This window comes from Perca flavescens, chromosome 13 (assembly GCF_004354835.1).
Source record: "Perca flavescens isolate YP-PL-M2 chromosome 13, PFLA_1.0, whole genome shotgun sequence".
Classification (NCBI taxonomy): Eukaryota; Metazoa; Chordata; class Actinopteri; order Perciformes; family Percidae; genus Perca; species Perca flavescens.
Genome location: NC_041343.1, coordinates 13228921 through 13256711, shown reverse-complemented (window position 1 = coordinate 13256711; position 27791 = coordinate 13228921). Strand labels below are relative to the sequence as shown.

The following is a 27791-nucleotide window of genomic DNA, read 5'->3' as shown; positions in this document are numbered from 1 at the left end:
ACAAGGTCCGTCACACCTATAACTTTCATACAGTCCCTCATCTGGTTCAATGACTGTGTTCCAAATTACTAATTACTAATGTACTGCATACTACATACTCAATCTGTATGTACTGCATACTGCCTACTATATGCTTACTACAAGCAATACGCCTTCCCTGCATCACGTGACTGTATCGATTACGACGTTACTGATCTGAGCGACCATTGAATGAAAATTGTTCATTACTTTCTTCCTACTTGCTAGTACACATTCGGGCATTTCTTTTGTACACAAAATCCATATACTATGCTGTTGGAACGCATTACATACTGAATTTTACATCATACTTGGTATAAATAGTATGTTCGTATGCGATTCCGAAGGCAGCCGTCAACATAGAGAACTTAGTTAACTGTAGTTATACCGACACTTCTTGTGTTTAGCAAGAATTTCATTTCAAAAATCAGAGTTTATGTTAAAATTAACCTAATTGGATCATTCATCAAGTGGCAGGGAACTCACATCAACAAACGACATACTAACAGTGTATGCATTTTTTTGTTCATGAAATTACACTTATAGTGCAGTTGTTCTACTCGCTACTGTGTCCTGTGAACTATTAGTGTTGTATGCCAAGCATTAAATCACATCTAGATCAATAAGCATAGACTCTGTAGCTGTTCTGCTGTGCTGGTTTTGCAGCAGTTTAAATAGGAAGCAGTAATGATTTCTACCACTCCAGCACACACACACAGACACACACACACACACACACACACATATATATATATATATATATATATATATATATATATATATAATACACACATACACCCCTGTTCAAACAAATCACACTTTGTGAACATGATTGATATTGTATTTGTTCAGTTAGTCTAATGGAATGTAAGAGTTGCCCACAGTGAGTAAGCAATACTGAAGTGAAAAAAAAGCGATTTAACTTCATTGTCTTGAAATAGATAATTGATTAAAGAGAATAAACTTCAGGCAGAAGAGTGGTTGTCCTGAAGAAATGGAGTTCAATAACTATTTAAATCACATTCCTGTACAGCGCTGCAGCGTGGAGTACAGAAAGTGATTTAAATGACATATTACAGTATAATAAAAAGCACCATGAAATGTCAAAGACTGAAAATCAGCTGTAAACTTACTCTGCCAGTGTGATTTGGTTAAACTGTAGATGCTGCATTTTGTATAGGCTGCAGACATTAGCGGCAGTGTCCTAAATGAGAAGCAATAGAAAAACCAAAGGGATAACAATAAGTTAACACCAAGACACACACACACAAACACACACACACGCACACGCACACGCACACACGCACACACACACACAAATAGAATTGTATTCTCCATTACTGGAGTTTTAGATCCACTGACATCATTAGGTTTTAAGGCCACAGTTTACCTGGCCATCAACTTGTTAGGTGATAGAGATGACGTGAGTGCTGCGGTGCCGGTGTACTGATGTTGTCCGTGATTCCCATTCCTCTCCTGTGTCTGATTGCCAGGGGGAGCACAACGTCCTTGTCATGTTGATGGTGTAATATTTGGATGGACCATGTTAAACCACAAACCCACGCTCAAACATCTGTCTGCACTGATCCCTCCCCTGTGGACTTTCAGCCAGTTTTAAAGACAAACAACTAATTGTATCATAATTAATAATGATGATAACTTCAGGCATCTCAGACACGGTGCCTGGATTTTGTAAAGATGCAAACAGTAAAAATCATATACTCTGAACTAATCTTTATCACAGAAACTGGCCTCTTTTCCATGTATCAGTTACGTGCATTCAATTGCACATTGTTAGTGTTGAAATGTCTGAGAAAAAATACTGAATGCCGCTGTTGTTGTTTTTTCATTTAGAGTTTTACCACTGAGAAACCCACAACTGCAGCATGATGGTTCTCGGATGAGTGCAACAAAAGCACATTTAAGTCAATTAGGATTCAACTATATAGCATTAGTGAGGCCACTTGGCAACCAGTGATTAAACAGTGATAAATCAGTGCATTAGCTCCCACATGTACAGTCTCTGCACTCAAACACCTGCAGGGGACAGCCTAAGATTATGCTGCTAGTGTGCAGGACTAATGCTGCTGCATGAGTGTGGCTACACATCTGATCACAACAGGGAAGGCGACAAGATGTACTGTATTTGAGAAAAAGGATAGATAGATAGATAGATAGATAGATAGATAGATAGATAGATAGATAGATAAACAGACAGACAGACAGACAGACCTATATGGCCTGTATACACACATTGCTTACACACATACAAGTCAGGAGTATGGTATATATACTAAGATGCTGGTGTGTACTGCTCTGCCTTTGCACCACACCAACACCAAACCCAGCAGAGGCTACACCGCCTCACACCAACTCTGCAGTGACGTGAGGAGAAAGACTGGAGCTGCTATTATAATTCAACGTCAGTCGACCAACTTTGATAAACGTCCCCCCACCCTCTCTCTCTCTCTCTCTCTCTCTCTCTCTCTCTCTCTCTCTCTCTATCTCTCTCTGTGTCTCTGCCCCATTTCAGTGGTCCTTATCCACAGTAGGCTAGAAGAGATCCGATTTCTCTCTCCTCCGCCACCACCATCTTTGAGATAAAACACTGGCTTTAGGTTTCCAGCAGCAGAGGGCTGGCGCTGCAGTTGCGCTGGCACACATTCAACGTGGGTGCACACAGTGAGTGAGCGAGACCCGCCGCATCTTGTGGATTTCTTTGCGTACAAGCCCGTGTACATGGTTCTCCCCGCCTTCCCTCTGTCACATCCAGACCAGGAGTTGATTTCACTTCTCGGAGAAAAATGTGGCATCGCAGAATAGCGACAGTCCTTGTTTTATTGTATTTTTGGGGCGACTCGCTGGCAGGGTTTCCAAACCAAATCAACATTGGTAAGTTCAATGGGATACTCTGACTACGTACCGTACTGTATGTATTTGGTCACATAATTTAAATAGGACACGTCTCTGCAAGTCGCACTGATTATTCGCATATTAGCTACCAAGTTCACTTCTATACAGCCAGAAGGTTGTGGGATCCTGCGCGTGTTTGTAGGCAGTTTGGTAAAAAATAGAGTTGATCCAAATTGAGAAAACGTTTCCGTATCTGCAGTGCATTATTTTGTGAGTGGTGACACATCCATTTCTTGGCGTCCTTTCTTTAAATTAAAGGATCAATCATATGTCCAATAATGCGTAGTTGTAGACTACGGCACTGCCCTCACTCTGTAAAAAAAAAAAGTAATACCCTGACGACGGGAGTAAAAAGTGAATCTTCATATATGGGAATTAATTAGATCGCTGTGGTATGTGACATTTTCGTTCCTGTAGGTGGACTGTTCATGCGCTCTACCGTGCAGGAGCACAGCGCCTTCAGGTTTGCTGTCCAGCTGTATAACACCAACCAGAATGCGACGGAGAAACCCTTCCACCTCAATTACAATGTTGACAACCTGGAGTCCTCCAACAGCTTCTCTGTCACACACGCCTGTGAGTAGAACAGATTGTACTGGTTAAAAAGAGTGTTGCCTGCACAAACACAGAATTAATTTTTTAACAGGAAAACCTCATGCTTTTCACAGTTTTTTTGTATCCAGAATTAATGAGTCTAATACACACACACACACACACACACACACACACACACACACACACACACACACACACACACACACACACACAGTATGCCAATAGGAAAAATTACTCAGATGTTTTTGAGCAGAAATTGGTGTTTGAATAAAATGGATCAATGTTACGCTTTTAAACAACACACCTGCCAAGTGTCTAGCATAATTCAGAAACTCCTCAGTCATGCCATCCAAAACTCACCAGCTGGATGATGAAGCATGATGGTCTGTAATTGGCCAAACACTGTGATTCTGTAAACTGATTAATTCAGTAATTCCAGAGCCCCTGAGGAGCAGCACTAAGATGACTGTACTTGAAAGCGGGGAAAACAAACATTGCTATTCTGGTTGTTGTAGTATCTGGCTGTGACATCAGATAATGGTTGCCAGTTACAAAGTGTATAGATGGGTGGCTACTGGTTAAGTTGGTTGTTGTGTGCAAATTGTTGCATTTGATCTTGTCTTTCTCCTTAAACGTTCCTGTCTCTCTACTGTCAAATGAAAACAGAACTCGTCATTTGTCGGCACTAGTCAAATACAATTGCATCTTAGTAGCCATCTTTGGGCAGTTTCCCATTTGTCCATGTATTTGGGTCCATGTAAAATATCACATTAGGTTATACCGGCAGAACAGTGGCGTAAATTCTTCTGACTACACCTTTGATGTATAAATAGCCTACTGTATCACCTCTCACATGCTGTAATCTGTGTAGTCATCTCTACAAACGTGATGGATTTCATAGGAAGGGCTGTGGAGTGTGAGATGGCTTCATAATTGGTCTACCAGTCACTCCTCTGCCATGTAGGGCACCAAGCTCTGCCGGGAGAATTAATTTGTTATCCTTCTTCCCACCAACTGCACTTCACACTTCACGCTTAAGGATCAGCTGCGGCTCACCAAACTCTGTTACCTGCCATATAATGAAGTCAGAAAAAGGCCAAAAAAGAAAAGAAAATTTAACACAATTGTACCTTGTACATCTAGGGCTTGGCTGTGATAAAAAAAAAAATGCTAAATGCTGTTAAGGGGATGTAGTCAATGGTGAGTGTAGCAGGGAGGAGGCAGCAGCTTTGGGGAGAAGTTGCAGTGAGATGCAGGTTTACACACTCAGACACACTTGGCGTAGCTCGACCACAGCCTTCCACTGTCGGCTGCTGAGTGATTACACTGAGGGCGGCTGTGGGGTCAATGCTTAGCTCAAGGGCACTTCAGCAGTTGTCACTGATGAAAAGATGAATATTACATGCTTGGCTTGTCAAGATCAGGTATAAAGCACAAACTCTACAACTTTAGCCTGTTTTTCATTTCAAGGAGGCCAAAAGCAAGCCATTATGTAAAATTACTCATCCAGCAGAAACATTTCTTGTGACAGTGTCAATGAGCTGTTTTCCCTCCAGTGATCTTTAACCCGAGGCTCGTCTTCGGTCCTATGCATTTATTCTACAGGATAATGCTTGGATTTATTGTCATTTCATCTTCCGACACGTTGGTGAATGGAATTTGAAAGATGCATGGAGTTAAACAGGGGAAATATTGGCCTGTTGAATTACAAAGCATCACAGTATATTTTGGGATTGTGCACCTATTAAAGATTCAGACCCAAATTCTTTTTTAACCTCGATCCACTGTTTTTAAAAGAAGCTTCCTAAAGTAAAAGAATAAAAACAAGATAATCAGGAGGATTCATTTTGGCGAGATAAGCTAATGCAAGCTAAGCTAGATGCTACCCAGTTGAAAAAGACAAAGCAGAGCAGCTCATTATGCAGACAAGCCAGGCCAGTTTATGACTAAGACGTTGCTTGAAAATGCACCAAATTCCATTATTCCTATTTTAGTAGTCAGGATTGCATAATGCCCCTGCTTGCCTGGCAGGTGTTGATGTAGCAAATGAATGTGATGATTATGATTTGACACATTTCTATTCTGGCAAGAATGACAGGCTAGTCATTGCTTTCCCACAGCTCACATTGTCAATTTTGATAAGATTAGCAAATGACTGAGATTTTAAATCTTCTTATTTCTAGTGATCTTTGGGATTCTTTCCCACAAAACTTCCACTTTTGTATATTGTATAAATGAGAGGAATTACTTTTTGCTCAGAACTCATTTGTAGCTTTTGTTGTATGGATCCTGAATGGAATAAAGCAGGACAACACTGCTGTCCTCCAGCCGGGTCAGTATATAATGATTGTTACAAATCCCTGATGGCAAATGACTATGTTATTGGCAGTGTGGATCAATAGGTGGAAGGCTACTACACTCCAGCAGTATTGTGTGTGTGTGTGCGTGTGTGTGTGGCTCCAGTATGTAAAAATCAATTCTTACCAAGCTTTCATTTTCTCTATCTCAGTCCCTCTCTACTGATATACGGCTGTTCTCCAACTTCCCCTGGCCAGATACACTGAATCTTCAGTGTGATGCTTGCATAGCAACTATGAATGTTAAAAACAAACAAACCTGTAAACAGGCAATGATACACCACGGCAAACTATTTCCAGTCATTGCAACTTGATTAAATTGATTTCGACAAAGAGAACCTCACTGTGCTGATGTGTTTATTATCTCACCGATTTGTGGCTGGCTGGAGTGAAGGTGCAGGATGTATTGATGGGACACATTGCCCCAGGCCAGGACAGATTGTGTGCCTAAATGCAGAAATGGGAAGGTTATATCCATTAAGACTGAGGTCAGGGCAGGAAGCGACAGCAGAGACAATGAGGAAGGAGAGAAGCTGAGTGCATGTGGGATTTTTTTTGTGGGAGTTTTTATTTTAATTTCCAGAGCATTTACTCAATGTATAATTAAGTGTCACATTAATTTACATGAGTGTAAAATGCTTTTAAATGTATTTCAATTTCTGAAACTTCACTGCATCATTTTTAAAGACATTCCTCTTTCACTTCTCTTGTCTAAAGTGGCAGCAGCATGAATCTGCTCAGAAAAGAATTATCCAGAGATGAACTTTTAATTTGATGAAATGTCACCGAGACAGTGTTTTTCTCATTAGAGCGTTTATTATAGCCACCTATCCTCCCTCTGCTGTGACTCAACTAATGTGATGCAGTTCAGACAGAGGCTAATGTTAGAGCACTTCACTGTGTAGGCAATGGACAGTCCTACTAATGCAGCAGAGACCAGTTTATATAGCCAGATCTCCTCCTCCTCCTCCTCCTATTCTTCTTCTTCTTCTTCTTCTTCTTCTTCTTCTTCTACATCATTAAGACTGTGGTGAATAAACTCATAAGATGTGTCCAAATAAGCACATTTTAGTTTTTCCAGTGCTTATATGCAAATTTAGCATGTGAAAGAGTATTCCTACGACACTGATGGTATGAGCTAAAACTGTCCTATTATTCTTTGCCTTGTTATTTGCATAGAAACAGTGCAGGCAGGGGAAAGAGTAGAGGCAGCACACATCGGCACATTCAAATTTTGAATGTGTAATTTTAACAACTTGAAGATAAGATATGTTTTTAGTAAAAAAGAAAGGGAAAGGATCACCTTTGTGTGGTGTGAAAGTCATATTGTTCATAATTGGCTGTGGATTCTATATTACATGCTCTGATGGTGTAGTGTTCAATATAATTTTGTGAAATACACATTCACTTTCTTGCTAGCTAGCTTGGCTCTGTCCAAAGATAACATAATCTGCCTACCAGCACCTCTAAAATTCATTAAGTAACATGTTGTATCTTATTTGTTCAATTTGTACAGAAACCGGAATGCAAAAACGCCACTTTGTTATATTACAGGGGGATTATGTGCCGGACTATTATTTTGGTTGGGCGCAATAACTTCCTGGTATCTTATCGTCTCTGTAAGGTTACCAGGCAACCAGCGAAAACTTAACATGTTAATTAGTAAGCTTCAGAGGTGCTGGCATGTGGATTTTGTTACCTTTGGAAAGAGCCAGGCTAACTGTTTCCCCCTGTTTCCAGTCTTAGTGCTAAACTAAGATGAACATCTGGTGGCGGCAGGGCTGTAGTACTTCAGTCCTCAAGACGCATTTCTGTTGTCTCAGACTCGTTGGTATTTGGACTCGGACTTGTCTCGGACTCGGCCATTACACTCGCTAAATATTCTAGTTGGTCTCGGCCGAGTCCAGCACTATATGCTTTTGTTCTAAAGTAACTCCCTCCTTCAAAACAAAACCATTGATGAATACAGGTATTAGTTTAATTCAAAATCCATCTAGAACAGGCATTGAGATTTGTCGCCTGGTGCACACTTGGCTAACCTGACTCCGCCAGATGGATTGCTTCGCATTTGCTCGGCATATCCATCTGGGAACTTTCCGTTGGAGAACTTTTGGGAAGGGGCGGAATACTGTAATAAGTTTTAAAAAAAATTATCATCTTAAAATATAAGATACTTATACTGTCTCTCATGTAACATAAATTATAAACAGTCTCTGTCAATGTATTGACTGTCTCTCATTTGGACTCGGCCTTGACTTGGACTTGAACCTCTTTGGACTCGGTCTTGACTCGGTCTCGACTAGTCCTGGTCTTGGACTTGGTGGTAGCTTCAGATTTACTGTACAAACACAAGAGTGGTATTGATCTTCTTCTCTATCTCTAAATGCAAAACGTATATTTCACAAAATATCAAAATATTCCTTTAAGTATTTATGAATGCTCACACACAGCCATCATTTCAGAAGAAGAAAAAAAGCTCATCAGAGGATGTCTTCACCAGTTTTTGGAAATATTGTAAAATCGAAGGTGAATGTTTGGCAATGCTTTACACAATTTTTGCAGCCGTTACTGTAGTAAAACGAACATGCTGGAACGTAACCAAACAATACATAACAACCTTGGATCTATCATAACTTTGAGAACTCATTTAAACCCGACAAGTCATGAATGATGCATGAGCACCAGAGACAAGGTTGTCAAATTGTTTGGCCTGAGGGAGAGCATTCTGCATGATAGTGTCTATCTTAATACACACTCTTTGGCTGGGGTAATAAATGTGTATACACACACACAATAAATTGTTATTGAAACTGTTATTTATTTACATAGTAGCATCAGAGTCCCTGAGGTCACTGATAATCAGAGGAAAAAAAACACTGTGCCTAAATTCAATTATTAAAACTTGCTCAGCATGAAAAACATATTCACCAGCTCCGCTTAGATATTTGGACAACCAGACATCTTGTATGTTTGTGTTTTATTTAAACATAAATAGATACTTACCCAAAAGCATGTCCTTTTATCACGATGCACTGTTAAAAATATCTGAGCTACTGCTACTGCAGCCAGAGTCCTGTCAGTTTGGATGACTTGCCCCAAGTTGACAAGTACTCATCCTCAGATTTGTCATGGCGTTCTCATTGGGGAGCATAATAAAAACATAAAAGCTTTTAGAATGTCTTTAGAATATTTGTATCTACCTAAAGCGTCATTTCACTTGCAGGCAATGCCAGCTCTCTGATACTTTCACTGACATGAATACATGCTTTGACCCTTAGTTTAACAAGAGCTTTTAGGGTGTATTGCTGTGGGGCAACACAACATTCATGGGTCAGCATGTAGCATACATGCATCAGCTTTATTTGAAAAAGGGAATACAGATGCTAAAGAAATGGCCATAACTACAACAGAGGCTTTTAAGTATTAGTTGACTGAAGTCATCACTGGCAGTCAAGTTCAAAATGCTACATGTATTTGGCCAAACAGGATTAGGGGAAAGGGAAGTTTTGGGGTCCCCTGCTGGAGCTGCTCCCCCCGCGACCCGACACCGGATAAGCGGACGAAGATGGATGGATGGATGGAGGATTACAGCTATTTGCACGAAAGAATATTATTTCTTGTTTTTCTTACACAGTTGCTCAACTCTGGCTGGTCATAATGCTGTAAAATGGTTGAATAGTACTGAATAGATTTGGGGGCAAGCTACTGTACTAGAGATGTACAGTTAGTCTTTCATCCTTTGAATCAGAATGTGCGTACATGTCAGCGCTGTAACCGAGCGACAGTGATCACTACTGACAAGCTACAGTGATGCTGTAGCAGTTTGTTGCAGTCTTACACAACGTCCTTCATGGAGGCTGCCTCGGAGAGCTCTGCTGTTATTAACTAAATGTTACCTGAGATGATCCAAGGACAACAAGCTGTGAACTACACAGAATAACGTGAAAGAATTTTTTTTCCTTTTTTTTGTTTTTTTCTTTTTTATTCAGTGTCTTCTGCAGCATTACAGCATTCCAACCTTTTTAAATTGAGTGTGTTTTATTCCTCTGTCTCTTGTAATAGTGTTCCTTGGATGATGTTTTTACAGTATATGCAAAGCATGTGTAGGTGGAGTGTTAGCAGCGCTTTTACTGCGGTGCAGTGAATATTAAAGTGTATTCTTCCATACAGGACTCCAATAACCAAAGCCCATGTCTGTGTATCGCTGCTGTAGATTTCCTTCTGTCATGTTGTTTTAGCATGTGGGTTGAATCCAGTTGTATTCCTCAGATTAGGGCTAATCCAACGAGTGTTTCCCCGCTTTTTGCGTATAATGAGTATGTGCTCGGGGTAACCCACTGGAAGAAGATGTGTGCTTTCACAAAGCTGTAATCTGTAGAGAAGAGGGAATTCCAGCCAACATGCAACCACACTGCCTGAGGAGGAAACACCTACTCAGGCTTCGGTCCCTATATGCCCTCTGCTTTCTCTGTGGTTGGTCAACTGGGATGAATTGCACAACAATGCAGACTGTAATGCGGATACAAATATAAGAACACTTAAATGTCATAACACAGAGATCATTTAAACGCAGTAAACTTTGCCTTAGGTCATATTATCATCACAAAACAAACATTTACTGTGATTTTATGGTGAAATTGAACAAGCAGATCTTAACAAGCCTTTAAGTAGAATGAGTGTGGCTTATTAAACTCAAACTAGTTTAGATGCTGTAAAGATTTACTACTTAAAGGCTCATGTGCAATTTCAGAAACATAATAATGCATTTCTAATGCAAAATCTTTTTTTATTAGCCATGTTGTATGTCACAATAACTATTGGATGAATTGCCTTGACATTTTGTCCAGACATTCCTGGTGCCCAGAGGATGAATCCTAATTCTAGTTTTGTGATCCCCTAATGTTTCCCCTAGTGCCAGCTGCAGGTTTAAATTTGTGGTTTTGACTGAAATATCTCAACAACTAGTGGATGGATTCTGATAAAATTTGATTGCAAAGCTAATCATATTTATATTAGCTTCAACTGTACTGTGTGTTAAATGCTAATTACTGTAGCAAATGATAGCCTGCTAACACACTAAGTCAGATGGTAAACATGGTAAACACAGCCCAGTTTAAATGTCTATTTTAATGTTCATGTAGCACAATGAATGCAATCTGAAAATCCATTTCACAATCAATTCTATTGTATATTTTAGTACCACTGAGTTATGCTCCAGAGTGAATTGTGAAATATATTGTATGTCAGTGAAGTTCCTATTTTATTTTTGACAATTGTGTTGCAGTTTTCTTTTTTAAAGATTATTTTTTGGGCATTTTTAGGCCTTTATTAACAGGACAGATGAAGACATGAAAGGAGAGAGAGGGGGGAATGACATACAGCACAGGGCTGCAGATTAGAGTCGAACCCGGGCCTGCTGCGTTTAGGAGTAAACCTCTATGGGCGCCCGCTCTACCAACTGAGCTATCTGGGCACCCTTGTGATGGAAATGAAAATAGGATGACTGATATTTGCTTTCAGGTTTGTCCCACATCATAACTTACATATTCTTACTATCTTAAAAAGGCTTGAAGGCAAAAAAATTTAAAATGTAATGAAACAAATCTTTAGAGTTACAGCATTCTTAAAGGTCAAACACTGTAATAGATTCATGTGGAAGTTATTGGAAGATTTAAAGGATTGACGAGGAGAGAAATCTAATTTTATGCTTTGGAAACAGAAATCAACCATGGTTAGGGATGGAAGATGCGCTAATGACCTGTTTACAGAGAGGTTAAGCAACGTAAAATATGTATGTTTTCAATCTTGGCCTTTTGTTTGACATGCTTATTCAAAACCTTGGCTGCTTTATTCTTGTCATTAGTACTGAGCTAAATTGAATTACAGACTTTTCCCCTTTTCATGTCTTTGTGCTGAGACATTGCCTATAAATAGAGTGCACTTTATTTTTTTGATACATGTGCACAACAATTGCATTAGAAAGTTACCCTTAGGGCAATATTTGGATAAAAACTTAAAATATACTTATCATAGTTATTATATATATAGTATTTAGGGCTTTCTGCATTGTGAGCTTCCCTTTTACAGTCCAAAGACATGCAGATCAGAAGGAATTTAGAGAAGATTCCTATGTATGAATACCATACCAAACACCCACAAGCCACAACACCAGAAGTGGGTGATTATATGTGTGTTTATCCAACCTCTGTTTGTCCAACCTCTTCAATGTCTCTTTGCCTGCTGCCCAGTGCATCCTGGGAGGGCTTGAGCCCCTCCATGCCTCTGTTAAAGCAGAAACGGAATTATTGAGGGTGAAAATTGGTTCTCAGTGACATACAGCTGTGAAAATGTTTGGAAACACCTGCGACCCACTGGAATGTGTTGTCACTCAGGTGTCAGACACAGACAGAGTCCTGAGATATTCCCACAACATCCCTGTCCAGCTGACACACTAAACAGCTGCTGGCACAATGCAAAGGAGGCATGTTACCTGGAATAACAGGGGAGGGATGTTGGCTGTGTGTTCTGACCCTGCAAATCATCATTCAGAAGACAAACGGCACAGCTTAGCCGCTCAGTTCGTTTCCACGAGGAAACACAGAATCTGCTGAGTGTCTGTCAGTCAACACATTTACAAGATTAGTTGGCATCCTCCATCCAGCCTAGTAATGCTGTCTCATTTGAAGATCCCCTTTCAAACATAAGTGGAAAGAGATCGTCATTACTTTTATGCTTTATATATATATATATATATATATATATATATATATATATATGTGTCAGTATTGTTGGTTTGGCAGGAATAAGCCATAAGTAGTCTAGTGAACTGGGTTAAGTTAGAGACAATCTGTGTTTCATGATGGGAACCATGGATCACCTTGATTTACACTTCATAGTTCTTTCCACAGTTGTAAATCATGCAGAGGTTAACCCACATGTGCTATCTGGGGTTAATGGTCTCATATAAAACCTGATGTAAGAACCAGTCTGACATTTTGATTAATTTACAGAAGAAAACCAATAGACAGCTAAGATTGACTATAGTGAGGTCGACACAGACCCAAATAAAAACAATAAAAACATTGAATTTACACAAATAGAATTACCTTTTGAGAAGAAAGCAGGCAACTTCGGCATCCCTTTTTAAAATCCTTGCTCATTATGAGCTCTTTCCATCTTGGAAAAGCCACTCCAATATTAACTTTGGTCTTGTTGCTTTGCCTGTCACGTTGTCGTTTTAATTCTCTTTTTAACTTCCTTGGCGACTCCGTTACATGTCCTAGAGAATAGGCGTGATACTCCATCTTCAACAGGCTTTCAAATCTACCGGCAGTGAGTTGCGAGTAATCTTCTCCCCCCTCCCTCCCTGGTTTTCGTCACAGTGCCACTGAGTGTAAAAGCGCGAAAGGTGGAGGTATGTCCCTCTTTGGCTAATGTATTTTAAAGATGGAGGCGCAACATGGCTGCCGCCATTCGAGCGGCTCGCTCGTATGTATTCTGAATGATTCTGAATGGCTTCAGAGTCTACGCTTACGAGAATACTTTGATTAGTTGTTGGAAGTAATTACATATGAATGAGCACATATTTGTGAAAGAACAAAGGGTTTTTTGCCAAGAATCAACTAAAATAATTACACAATGGAGCTTTAAATAGATGCTGTAACTTGTGCTACAACCACCGTGTGTTAGATGGTTCTCCTGCTTTCACATACTGAAGGGATAAGTTATTGCTAAATGGGTTTACTTACCTACTTGCTTGTAGGCTTGTGAGGTTGATCCTGTCCAAGCTTTCAGCCTCTCCGGTGTTCACATTCAGTGTCTTTAAAGTAACTGTTCAGCACTAGACAGCGTGAAATCCAGTCATCATGACTGTCAGTTGATTGACTACTTTGGTTCAGACTGAAATATCTCAACATCTACTTGATAGGTTGCCATGACATTTTGGACAGACATTAATGGTTCCCAAACGATGAATTCATATCACTTTGATGATCCCATGACTTTTCCTCTAGCGCCACCTTTAAGTGAAATGTCCAACAACTATTGGATCGATTGCCATTACAATTCATGTCTGCCTCAGGATTAACTGTTAACTTTGGCTATACCCTGACTCTTCATATAGCGCCATCAGAACTTTGGTTTAGGTCTTTGTTTAGTAATAGCCAATGTTAGCATGCTAACATGCTAAACTAAGATGATGATCATCGTTAGCATTACACCTGCTTACCATCAGCATTTTAGCACTGTCATTGTGATAGTGTCATGTTAGCATGCTAGCATTAGTAATTTGCTCAAAGCACCAGTAGCACCAGCTAGCATCTCTGTAGACTAATGATTCATGCTGTTGGATGTTGAAAGGTGCAAGTAATTCAAATGTAATTCAAATGGCAGTAAGAGGCCGTATGTAATATAGTTAGTATAGTGTATATACGTGTATGGGGTATTTACTGTGTAAGGCTTTGAATGGATGTGTTTGCATGGTAGTGTTTCTACTTTCTCTTTGACTCCCATCCTTAATAAGTTGGTAATTTTGGGACAGCAGCTGCATGTTTGTGCCGTGTCCTCTGCCTTCTTCTCTTACTGAACATCTGACCCTAGGACAAGGCAGGTATTCCCATGTGGCTAAGACCAACATGACCTCCCTCAGGAAAACAAACTGAAGTCCTGCTCTCGTGTCCTCTAGTATTGCTGCTGGCACTCCTCTCAGACAGCAGTAGAAAAATAACTTCCCACCGGGTAGCAGCACACACATAAACAGGTTATTTGTTATCGTCACAAAAAGTAAAGTTGTTGTCCTCACTTTGTCCAAGTACAGTATCCAATTCCCTCAAACCTTAAGGCTCTCACATGTCAGTCCAAGAAAATCCCCCTCCTCATCTCAGTGAGAGTCCTCCTCTATCCTTTTCCTTATTTTCACTTTCTTATATGCATAAAGTTAAAATTTCTTCATGCGTGCAGTGTTTCCTTTTCAGGCGAGGACAGCAGCTTCCCGCAATTCCCCCTCAGCAATAGCTTTAAGAATTCACTTTGTAGACACGCCTCTGCTGTGCACATACATCACAAGTTCATCCCGACATCAGCCAGTTTTATGATTCCGCAGCTGTCTGCGTGAAGACCCTCAAAGCTACAAAGCCCCAGGTTTGGGGAAGACTTAAGACAGTGTTGGCGCTACAGGAGCTGCGGAATCTACTTGTAAAGTTTGACGAGATGGCGAGAGCTTAAGAGAAGCAGAGAAATTGATGAGGGAGAATAGGAGAAAGCAACAGCAATGAAAGGAAGAACAGGGTGTTTGTTAGATGATGGAGGAAGTGAGATGGACTGAAAGAGAAAAGGGGGTGGATTATTCCAGTTGGATGTTAATCATGCATATAAAGCATGTGTTAGTATTCTGAACAGAAATGCACAGAGCCCGCAGTGTAAAAAACACAGTTCCACTTCCCCTCTGTAATAAAGTAAATTATGCATATCTTCATTGCTGACTGTGATCAGGGGATTTTACCGTAGTTGACTTGTGTTTACTGCTTCATGAGCCCAAATATAAGAGAACATGCTGTCTATTTAACCTTGACAAACAAAAAGATCTTGTTCCCATTTTGACAAAAGAATAGGATGATATTAGATGAGCTGAGAAGTGTTAATTGTATTGCTGCCCTCTATTCTTTTTGGATAACATGAGCTGTACATTGTGTGTTGCAGACGGAATTTGTGAATCTGTAATTTGAGCGGGATCCGTGTTCTGTTGAATAATGTTATCCACTGAAAGAGCTACTGTGAAGCATGCTGAATCCAAAACTAAATAGAAGATCATCCGCTCTGACATTTTTCTGTTTATGAAGGGAGGTTTAGCTAACTGTTTACGAAAGGCCCATCCAGTCCTTGAAATGAAGCTGAAAAATTGTCCTTCAGATAAAAAACAATGGTGCAGCAGCCCCTGAAATATTTTTGTCCTGAAATACAGCATCATCTTTTACCAGTAACACTAAACAGGTGCATGTTTTATTTCTGTGGATGCCTGTGTTTTAGTATTTAAACCTAAACTGGCCTTTCAACACACATTAGCAATGTGATGTGTGTGAGTTAACCCTTGTGTTGACTTCGGGTCACATTGACCCGTTTTCAATTTTTGTTTTATATAAGAAAATATGGGACGTAGAAATAAGCGCTGAAAATGTGTAGAAGAAATTTAAAACGCTAGAAAAAAGCAAAAACAAACTGTGAAAAAAAGGCATCAAAAACGTCGAAAAAAAGGTTGACGGGAAGACAACACAAGGGTTAAGTTGAAGGCTGTGAAAATTATAAGGATGAGGGAATAATAAAATGACTGAGAAAAAGATGATTGAACCAAGCTATCGATGTGTTGATGAATGAGTTTTAAAGGACAGCTGAACAGAAGCAGCCATTGAAAAACATACAGCACTGAACCCCAACACATGGAGAAATCACAGAACTGTGAAATTATTTTATTGTGTTTGCAGACATAAATGTGTGAGTCTTATGTAAAGTGCAGTTCCACCTAGCCAATGCAATTTTTTCCCAAAAGGGGGACTTATTGAAATCTTAAATAAGTAATGATGAACTAAAAATTTGCAAATACTTTCATTCAGTAAATGTTCAATAAATAATTTGTAACTTAGTATCAGGACGTTACTTCAACTATCAACATTCATTAATTGATGATTGAAGTGTTACAGTATGTGACTTGATCATTTCTTTCACCGACTCCACTGATTTTACTCATCAAAGTCTGTTTGCAGGTGTTGAGGAGTACGACTGCATATGTGAAAAAGGTTGTATAAAATCTTTTGTGGTTTCAGAGGGAGCTCAAGTGATGTTACTTGAGTCAGCACCACCCTCACCCAGAAAACAGCCATATGGGTCGATTATATAAGCAGCTCATAACGACCCACAGTTGAGTGTCTTATGCGGCGACATCTCAAAGCTGTAATTATCACGATAATGTGACGTCCGTGAAGTCAGGTTATGTCCTCCAGCTGCAAATCCCTGAAACTACGGGCCGTTACGTCACGTCCCACGATTACGGTCACATGATTACGGTAACGTGATTCAATCACCACCATGTGGCAGTAAATGGAACGGTCATGTCATTTTAGGATTCTTTGGAAATCAACCTATAAAGTCATTTAGGTATGACGATGTGTTGTGTGAGCTGAAGACTACAAGTAAAAAATTAAAATAAAAAACATTCTGATGGTGTGGAGTTAGAAAGAAGTGATCTTACCAGACCTCTGTTCCTCATCTCTGCTTAATAGCATAACACACCTTAATCTCAGGCCAAACTGGCGGTGGTTGAGTTGCATTGTAGGTAATGTGGGCGCCAGGTTTTGACGAAACTGGAATAAAAAGACAATCAGTCTGGTTCTGCTGCATGAATTTTCTGTCTATCGTGAGTCTGGCATGGAGTGCAATTGCAAAATAAGTGGAGGACTCTTTTAAGCATGTGTTGTACCCTCCTTTTAAAATGTTACCAGAAATTCATACAGTATGTTGCAGGGTGACTTCCCTCAGAGTGACTCGATTTCAGCCTACAGATTCCCCAAAAACGACACCTCATTACATCCAATCAGTTAGATAATAACATAATTAAACATTGCTTAGAGATACTGAGCAGCTTCAGTGAACAGTGTTGGAATCTGCATTGAGCAGAGGGTCAGAAATATCACAGCAGCTCTACTTGTTTGACCAACATTTGCCTCAGTTATTTCTAACATTAAGACAAGGGTCTTATCACTAATTCAGTCCGGCTTGGTGTTATCAAAACCATTTATTATGTATAAATAAAATAAAATCGTTAATGCCTTGTAGGACCAAGTGTCTGATGCACTGAGCATTTATGGCCGGAGCTCATTTCCATAGGCCCGCAGATGGCAGCAGATAGGGCTTGTTGTAAATCTTTTATACTGCAGCACAGCCTGGCGCTTGCACATTTGCATGCACATGTTTCAGAGTATTTGTCCATTAAGAGCTGTGGCCAATGCACTGATTTCCCCATTATTTCTAGATGATTACCCAAGCATTTGCATTTAGACCAAGGAGAACTGAAGGGCACTGGGCAGCAGAGCTTGGCCATGGGGAGCAGACATCCCACATGGCACCCATTTATTCAGATGCTTCACTCACTAGATTAATGCCATCATGAATCCCCCCACATCTCAACCTTGCATTAAAGTTTTTACCCCTACATTGGCCATTAAAGGTCTCAGCAATTTTAACTTTGAACATGTTATGATATTTTGACCGTAACTTAGTTTAAAAGGCCAGTTTGTGCTGTTGGCATCCCTCCTGACTAAAAGAATAGCTGATCACAAATGACTCTGTTTTGACTCTTTGCTTGTCCCTGACCTGAACCTGCTCCCTGTCTCTGCCACCAGTCTGCTCCCAGTTCTCCCGGGGAGTCTACGCCATCCTCGGCTTCTACGACAGGAGGTCCATGAACACGTTGACCTCCTTCTGTGGGGCGCTGCACACCTCCTTCATTACTCCCAGCTTCCCCATCGACGCTGACGTGCAGTTTGTCATCCAGATGAGGCCTGGTTTGCGAGGAGCTGTTCTCAGTCTGCTGGACCATTACAAGTGGGAGAAGTTTGTCTACCTTTACGACACCGACAGAGGTAAGATTGGCCAACTGGGAAAGCAAAAAACTCAGCTACGGAAACAACACAGGCTTTCAGTAGGCGACCAATGAGTAGTGCAGAACATTGCGTTGCTAGAGAAAGTGGAAAAAGTAATTGGCACGCCAAGCCCTGCTCATGCAGAGGTGTTATTATACAGTGTATATGATCTGTCTTTAATATGTAAATCCTTCATCGCCAATCCTCATTCTAAGTGGTCTGATACATTTTAATCTATGGCAGTAATGATCCTAAATTGCTTCACTACAGTATGTGGCTGAATGCTTCTCTCAGAGGCAGTCAATAGCTCCTTGCTTCCGAGGAATGAGTCATCTACAGGTGCTGCTGATCTGCCGCCGTAGTACGACTCCAGCTGCCTGAGCCTCTAATCCTCTGAACTCTCTGATTATCATTTAGCTCTAATTGGATTATATAAAGACAGAACACAACATACTGTAACTTCAGCATGGCCTCCCGCTCCCCTCATGTAGGCCAGCTATTTACAGACTTTGGGTCTTTGTCGTCCTCTGAGGGTCAGCATCTGGAGAGGTTGAGTTAAGAAAGAGCACAACAATCTCTGTGTGGTTTTTATCAGCAAATATATGTGTGACGTGATTCCATTTGGGTTTGTTACTTGTATTGAAAATCACTCGATGTAGAGATTTTCTGGGTGCAGTCTCTGCTAGTAAATGTGCCAAACTGTTCAGAACTGTGCATTCCAAGTATTTTTAAACTGACATCGGGTATTTCTAGGACAAGTGCACTCCTTTTTTTCCACTCCCCCCGCCTCACTTTATATATCTCCCGTCCCATTCAGGTGGGTGTCTAATCTAAGGCTCAGTCATGAAACTGAGTCTCACTGAGCCATTCTGTGCATTTTTTTAAAATCTGCATAAACACTTTTTTGGGTCAGTTTTTTAACAAATGTATGTATGCAGAAAGTAAGATATTCTTGAAACCCTTATAACAAACAAAGACAACAGCAACACTTCCATAATTGTGATGTACAGTATATGCTTGACCTCATTAAGGAGTCAGTTAGTGCTTGTAAATCAGGAGGGGGCCTCGGTTTCATTGGCTGGCCGATGTGTCTCTGTGTTTTGGTGGCAGATTGTAGAATCTGATAATTGGTTAGCTTGTGTGGTTGAGACACAATGATTAAGCAGTTTAAAGCGTCTCTTGGGCACAATCAACTCAGAAGTGCTTCCTGATGTGGCCCTTAGAGCTCTCGACTTTTTTGGCCTCTCTCACCTGCTGTGTCGAGTCTGACGGGCCACCATCTGTAATACCCTTCCCATTTCTACAGTGTGACACAGTGTAAACACTGTAGTTTAGGATGGATTCCCAAATGCTGCACAGCTTGTGTTTGCTGAGAGGCTATTTAGCCATCCTATTTTGGCTGCCAGTCCCAGCCCACTCCTCCCCGTCAAGGCTTTGGAGCAATACAGCCAACACTCATCCAAATGTCACTTTAATATTCATAATAGGAAGAGGGCTCTATTTAAGGCCGGAGAGGGACTTTGCTCAGAGATGCTCGTGTGAGTGACAGCTGATAGTTTGTGGGACAATATGACAGTAATAGGCTGTTGAGGTGTTTTACAATGATATGTATAATGCCTGTCCATTGACAAGACACTTTCCACATCTGAACAGAGTCTCTTATGAGAAGAAAAGAAAAGGCATCTTTAAATCAGCTTGAAATTGGAAAAATCATTAAAATGAAACAGTGGACTCTGTCTTCCCTTTCATCACCATACTGTAAAAAAAGATAATTTTTTTTATTATCATAGCCTTAAGGCATAACTACCATCAAAACGCTATATGTATGAGGATTTTGATATAAATATAATATGTAATATAAAATAAAATGCCCAGAGATGCCACTTAATGTACCTGTGCATAAACTACACAATATAGTCATTTTCAATGTGAATTTCAAATTGGAAATAGCATTGACATCAAATAGGTTCAGCTTCTCTTTCATGTTGGAGATGCCCTCCTCTGACAGCAGCATTGTACTGATTTAAACTGCTTTAACTGCCTTCTCCGTAATGATGATCAAATAAAGAGTAGAGTTTGTTTCCCGCAGCTGCTTCGTACAGAATAGCAGTCTGTTTCAGGCAGCCCACGCTCATTGGAAGAATTCATTGTTTGACAGACCTAACTGATATACAGTAAAAGGGGAAACTGAAGAAACCACACAGATGCAAGTAAAGCACAACAAAGACTTTCCGCCTTCACACACATGGGTCATTAACGACATGTTTATCTGCCGCAGTGCAACATCACCTATTTATCCTGGATTTCCTGAAATGTCCTCATTAAGCAGACTAATGGCTGCTGGCAGAAAAGACCTCTTGAACCGAGAAACATCTGGGCATTACCAGCTGGCCACTGAGAGTAGGACCGTACCAGGTTTTTTCATATTTACATAGTTTACTACAAAGTGCATACATGGCTTAAATATTTTACAAGGAGTACCACAGTATACCATTCATGCCAGTTATTAATACTTTATAGTACAATAATCCTTGTCAAAATGATGGCAATTTACAAAATAATCTTAATAATTAACCAATCCTTCTTGGTTAAAAGCAGCTACAGTAACACCCTGTGTATATAAATGTGTTTTGGTAATTCTAATACTGTAGCTGCTTTTAACCAAGAAGAAACCACAGAGACTTAGTGTTAAAATAACTGTCTATGTGCCTTGAGTGGCAGTTCTTTTAATGCCCTCAACAGGCTGGCACTTAGATAACAAAGACACTGTACTGATGTTAAGAGGAACAAAGTCCAACTGCTGTTGTGAAACATAAAATAAAAAAAATAAAAACATTTCCACAAGTCTCAACAGATGAAATCTCTTCTTGTAATGTGTGTCTTAGAGGAGAATTTTGAGAACCGTTGTATTGCATTACTGTTTGCATCTCGGTCCTAGTCCTCTCATCTAGGATGACCTCTACAGTAGGTATTCTGACTATCGCAGTAATGGAGGGTTATTAATCTGCTTTGCTGATGTTGTTACATTCCTAAAGTGAGACACATATAGTATTATGATTGAGAAGAAATGTCACTGTGTTTTTTTATTTTTAGCATTGAATATAAGTACTCATATCCTTAACCAATACAACAATTTAAAGATGCTTTATAACAAATAATGTCCCAAATTGAAAAAATACATCTTCTAATAGCAAAATGTACTTTAAGTATCAAAGGTGAAAGTACTCATTATGCAGAACAATGCCCTTGTCAGTGTTTTCTTGGATTGTTAATATTATTAATATAATCCATACATTATGCCTAAAGGTGTATAAAGCATTCTAATGTTGTAGCTCGTTGAGGTGGAGCAAATTTCAATTATTTAATATCGTGTTGGATAGTTTAAAGTGAGACTGTGGAACTTTTAATTGACAAAACCACACAATCTTCGTCAGTTCATAAGCAGCAAAACACATCCTTGTTGAACTCAACACACTGTTGTTTTGCTGTCACAGACTTACTTGGTCTGGAATGACCAATAGCTTGTGTTAGCTAACTATAGAAGGATATGTTTTAGCATTTACAATTGTCCCATAATTGTCACTTGTGCCCAGAGTGTTCAGCTAAAGCTACATAGTCTCTAGTATCTTTAATCTATAATAACACATTAATGCATAATTTTGTACTGAGTTTATCATATGTTTTGTAAATAAAATCTTAATTTGTTAAAAGTCCAATGTGTAGGAATTTCTCCCATCTAGCGTTGACATCATATATCGCAATTAAGTCTCTCGCACCACGCAGTTCAAAGTACGTATTACAGCTATGGTAGCCTTCATGCTTCAAAAAGCTGGTCTCTTGCTTTTTTCAATATCTTTTTTCTTTTTCTGGGCGAAGAAGAAGACTCCTTTTCCTGAAATTTAAATTTTGAATATGTGTGGTCCTCCATGTTTTCTTCTTCAATCTTGCCGCGGCCGGGAAGCTACGATACCCATTAGCAGCATTAGCAGCACCTGTGAGTTTATTGTGTGACAGTGAAAATGCGAAAGGGGGAGCAGTACTGTATATCCTGTATGTCCCTTACCGGCTAACGTATTTCAAGATAGCGCATGAATATGGAGCATATACCCCAAATGTAAAATTTCAAGCCAAAAGTAATACTTGGAATTGATGGTGGTGGTAAATATTCACGAAAAAGGACAAGTTTGTGAACGGGCAACACAGATTTTGATAATGAACAACTAAACATGTTACACACTGGACCTTTAAGTATCTTTAGCTGTTAAATAAATGTAGCCGATTAAAGAGAATAATGTTTCCATTTGGAAAATTGTAAGTACAATACTTGAGTAAAGCGATCTCACTGTGTAATCTAATCCTCACTGTCTAATGCAGTCCCCCTGATTCATGAACTCTAGATAATGCAAACTCAATCTTAATTTCTTTTTGTTGCCATTAAAATGAACGACTTCTATCTAACAACCTTAACTGCAGCTGTTCCTGCATCCTCCTGCCCCTCTGACAAATGGGGATGGTCGGAATGGTGGAGAATTTGCATTCGGTGTGTAATCACGCTGCCCTACTGCTGAATGTCTGGTTGGTTTCGTCTCCGCAAGGAAACGTCTGATTAATTGCACACTGCTAAAGAGCTGCACTCAGCAGTCAGGCATACAGGTTCATTAACAAAGAGTGGGGGAGAGAGAGAGAGAGAGAGAGAGTCCGAATAGCACAAAGCAGTTGTGAACACCTTACCTTACTGCACCTTCACTTCGAGATGGACATATATCAATAGACCTTGACCCCACCCCTGTTGGGTAAACACAGTTTTACACCCAGGCCCTAATATTGGACCTGAGGCAGAGATTTATCAACCAAACTCCTCTGCTTCAAGAGAGTTGTTACCCTCCCTGTTCAAGGACTCTATTATGTCTCATAGAGAACATAGAAAGAGCAAAGGAGAGCGTAACTTGGATACACATGTACAACAGAATAGCCAAGTAGTGGTTGAAAGGTACTGTGAGATGGGTTTCAAAGGATTCTGAAAAACATAGAGATGCAGATGAGAAAGCACGTGGCTGAAAAAAAAAGATTTTCCAAGGTTAGACAAGACTGTGTCAAGTGTACTGGTAAAAACACTCAAAAGAGTACAGTGTCTTTTTTTCTGTTTTCTTAAGGAGAGCATGTTTATTTGGCTCCATGTTTTGGAGAATCTTCTCTGACTCAGTGTTGAATACATTGAAGATTCTCTGTGGGAATCAGATTGCCTTTAGTTTACAGCTGGGAATGGAGTGTGTTTGGAAAGGCATGCAATTTAGATGCTGTAAGCGTGTGTGTGTGTGTTTGTGTGCGGTGACGTCATTGGTGAAAACTTCAAAGAGCGGTGTGCATTCGGTGAGAAGATACAGCTGAGGTGTTAGCTGTTGTATTTCTGCATGAACCAAACCTCCTCTGTTATCAAGCACTCACTCCGCTCTGCCAGACGCCCAAAATGGCACCAATTGATCCATGCACATCCATGCATGCAGAAGCAGTGCAGCTTGAAAACAACATCAGACAACTTGTACAGTACTCTGCAGACCTTCTGCTCCACACTGCATTATCAAGCCCATTGTATCTGCAATTACATATGTGAATTATTTATGCAGAATAACAAACATTTTCTCCATTTAACAGATTGGCCGAAGGAACATCCCAGATAATGTAACACACTACTTTAGCTACAGCAACCTTCAGAGAGACATTACATAACTTTAAGCAGTTGCATCACTTTGTAAATCATTGTTCTTTGCTTGAAAAGGGGAGTTGCAAGGCATGGCCTCATTACAGTTAGTCTGTCCTTTGGGAAGCTCTACATGAGCAGCTCTATATATGAACAAATAACCATTACCGCACAAGTGCATTAACACACTGGTATTGTAGACATAAAATGGAACATTGGATCATTTTTGCTTTGCATCCTTTCACACAACTTCCTGGTAGTTTGCTTAAAGCAACCGCTATTCCAGTGTAAACAAAAATGAGCACTTGTCTCGATGCAGAGATCATTGTTTCAGGACCTTGGACAGTTCCTACATCACTCAGCTTTCTATGCCTTCCATTCTGCAAGCTATATAATAAAGCTATATTATGGAATATAATCGTCTATAATCTTCTATTCATACTTCATTGTGTATTTGGGTGATTAATTAAACGATAAACCTGAATAAATATGTTGAGAAGTGTAACAAATGCTAAATGCTTCCATACAGGGTATAGAGGGCCACTGAATACATGGTTAGAGTATGACAGTGATGTGAATCATGTGCTGTTGCCATCACAGTCTCCAGATATCAACACAAATAAACATCCATGGGAACATCGTGTTAAACAGTTTTCTCTACCACCAACATCAAAACATCCATAAGGAAACATCTTTTGGCAGGTGGTCATCCCTTTAGTATAGAGTAGATCCAGTGTTGGCCCAACATCTTTCTGATTGGGGCGGGTGATAGCTAAAATCCACTATCTTGATATATGTCATTTTATATCACAATGTTGTTTTATATTGATATAAAACTGGAAAATGATTGAGAAATTGTTCATTCAAACAGAGACACCTGCATCAAAGAATTGACCAGCGAAATAGTTAGATATGATGGAAAAATCCCTGTTTGAGGGAGATATCAAAGAATCTAAGCAGCAATGGGGATTTTGCCTAGAGAGCTAACCCCAGCTTATTAAACAAATACAAGATCGTTAGATCTTAAAAGTTAAATCAACAAAGGATGAGGTTGGGATGGTGGAGGAAGTTGTACCAGCAGAGTAAGAGTAAGAAGTATCAACTTATAATGTCTGTGCTGTACACCTGCATGAAAATGACTGGATGTTGCTTGCCACAGAGCTGTGAATGAGCCAACAATTGTAAAGCATATAGGATATGCCATACGCCAATACAGGCGCGACGTCATTGCTCTGCCTGAACTAATGCTGTTATTCATTAGAAAAAAATAAGCAGACAGGAATGTCTGTTTTTGACTACTACAGCAAATGAAATACCTGACAAACAAAAGTACCTGTATTGCCATAAAGCGGTCCACTGTATAAGTTGTATACATGCTTGTATGTTGTCTTCCAGAATGCATTGTTATATTTTCCAACCCTACAGCACTTACACAGACACCTAATGTAGTTTTAATTTGTCATCTGTACATCATAGCCCGAAGCTACTTTCTTTCAATCACCCTGATGTATGGTCATAGGAGGCAGTATAATGAGCTGTAGCCCAGTATCAAATGTCTGCCAAAATGTATGCACATATATGTATGCATTTACAGAGACAACCAGGCTTTTGCTGTAATATCACTTACTTGCGTTTGTCATGGATGCTTTAAAATTAATGTGAGGCCTGAGGCATCTTGAAATCTTGTCAATAGGCAGCCTGAAGCATCATCATCATGTTTACCATATCTTTTACTCTTAACAACATACTATCAATGCTTCCCCCCCCACACACTTCTCTACTCATAATGCTGCCACCTAAAAAGATTAGAAATCAATACATAAGATGATTTTAATCATTGATTATCTATGTGAAGTCTGTAAGGTGTGACTCCATTTATCCTGCTCTTATTTTAAATGTCTATTCGCTCCTGTCTGCTCAAACAGAACGCAGGAGCGAGCAGTTCAGGAGCAAGAGGTTTATTCCCACTAAAGTAAAGATTTTCCCCTCAGCTCAACATTGTTGTCTCAGCTGTTCACAGGGAAAGAAATAGCCAAATCTTCAAATGAATAGAAAAGAAAATGAAGCTGTATGGAGACGAAGAGTGAGGGAGGGAACAGAGGAGTCAGCAAAGCCTTTGTGCCTCTCCTGCGTCAGAAAACAGCAAATGGCACATGGGGCCAAGCACTGTCAGACATGCTGTCAGATGTACCGAATGTTTTTTACTCCGTGCATTTGGACCCCCCTCTCCTCTTTTTTCTGTTAGATCCAGCTTGTCATATCTAATCTGCTCTAACCTCACCACTTTCCATGGCCATATAAGAAACCAGGTGACTAATAGAGCACCCCACTGCTGCACTGCTCTGTTTATGCCTGAACTCCTGTCTCTGTATTGCTCAAATGTCTCTCATCTATTTCAGGACACTTGCTTTCAGGATAACACAAGGCCATTACAACAGTAGTCTTTTTGCATTATGAAAGAGATTGATGTGATGTGCGCTTCCCTTTTGCCCAAGAGAAAACGCCATTTTTATTTGCTTAAGAGATGGGAGGGTGTTTTTTATTTTTATTTATTTTATAGGGGAGCTGAAAAAGAACAGACAGATAGTGCAGCTCTCACTGATGGGCAGAAGCCAGCCTGCTTCATTTCTCTGTTTGTGGTTCAAATAGAAATATCTGTGCTTTATGTGTGTGTTTCAGTCTGTCTTCATCTTTTTATGAATTCAGAATTTGAATTATCTTTAAGTGCAACAGAAGGTCACAAACTACTTAATGAAATGTGAATAGAATTTACATTAAATAAGGAAGGAAATGCTCAACATTCTGTTAGGAACTTTGCAGCTGTCATTAGATAATCAGTTTGATTAGCTCTGATCAGGGATTTGGCTGGAGTGAGTGGTGTGGAGGTGCAGGGTTCTTTGCAGTTCAGCTAATTTGGAACAGGGAGCCGTTATCTGCATTGGTCTGCATTAGGAGTAGGCGTTGTTAGGCTAATTGTACTCAAAAGTGTCTTTTTACTGTCATGTGGCAGCTTTAATCCTTTCTTATTTCATCGGCTCTGTAAGCATTGCCCACTGAAAACAGTGTTCTTTGCAGAGCCACATATAAGCTTTGAGATTTTTGGAGATTTCTCTGAAGCAGGTTCATTGGCTTTGTCTGACTCTCCTTTGGTGTCACGCTCAGCTTTGGGCATCCCATGACAACGGCGTAGTTCAGATGCCTTCAAGAGAATTTTAAAGAGGTCACCTTCTTTAGAGAGGGGGAGGGACGACTGAGTCACAGTTGAGACTGCACACCACGCTCAGCTGTCATGTGAGCCGCTGCCCAAGACAGACAAAAAGAAACACACAGCCAGGTGCCAGCAGAGCCTCAGTCAGTCTTCCAAATCTGTCTGTCACAGAGGAAAATAACTCTCTGTAGATGTATTATTCTACATTTGATCAAAGATTTTTTTCCCACAAGATTTAAAAATCTAGGTCTTGGCACATGTTTAGCATATTTTAAGTCAAGTAAAGAAAAACTAAAATGATACAATATGCCATTTAGAAAATGGTTTATTCCAACGCTATCTGTGAGTAACCTTCAAAGTTTTGTTTTTTTTGCAGTTGAACCCAATAGCGCTGTAACCCCTCTATAAAATCA

At 39.9% G+C, this 27791-nt stretch overlaps 1 protein-coding gene across 1 annotated transcript in view; it reads left to right on the top strand.

The window, feature by feature from the left end:
- The first annotated feature begins 2566 nt into the window (after window positions 1-2566).
- LOC114566204 (glutamate receptor 3) overlaps window positions 2567-27791 on the top strand; it is a 74249-nt gene continuing 49024 nt past the window's right edge. Inside the window, exons 1-3 of the mRNA XM_028594499.1 lie at window positions 2567-2910; window positions 3349-3507; window positions 18233-18472. Coding sequence (XP_028450300.1) covers window positions 2823-2910; window positions 3349-3507; window positions 18233-18472 — 487 coding nt within the window. The 5' untranslated portion in view covers window positions 2567-2822. The remainder of the gene's footprint in view (window positions 2911-3348; window positions 3508-18232; window positions 18473-27791) is intronic.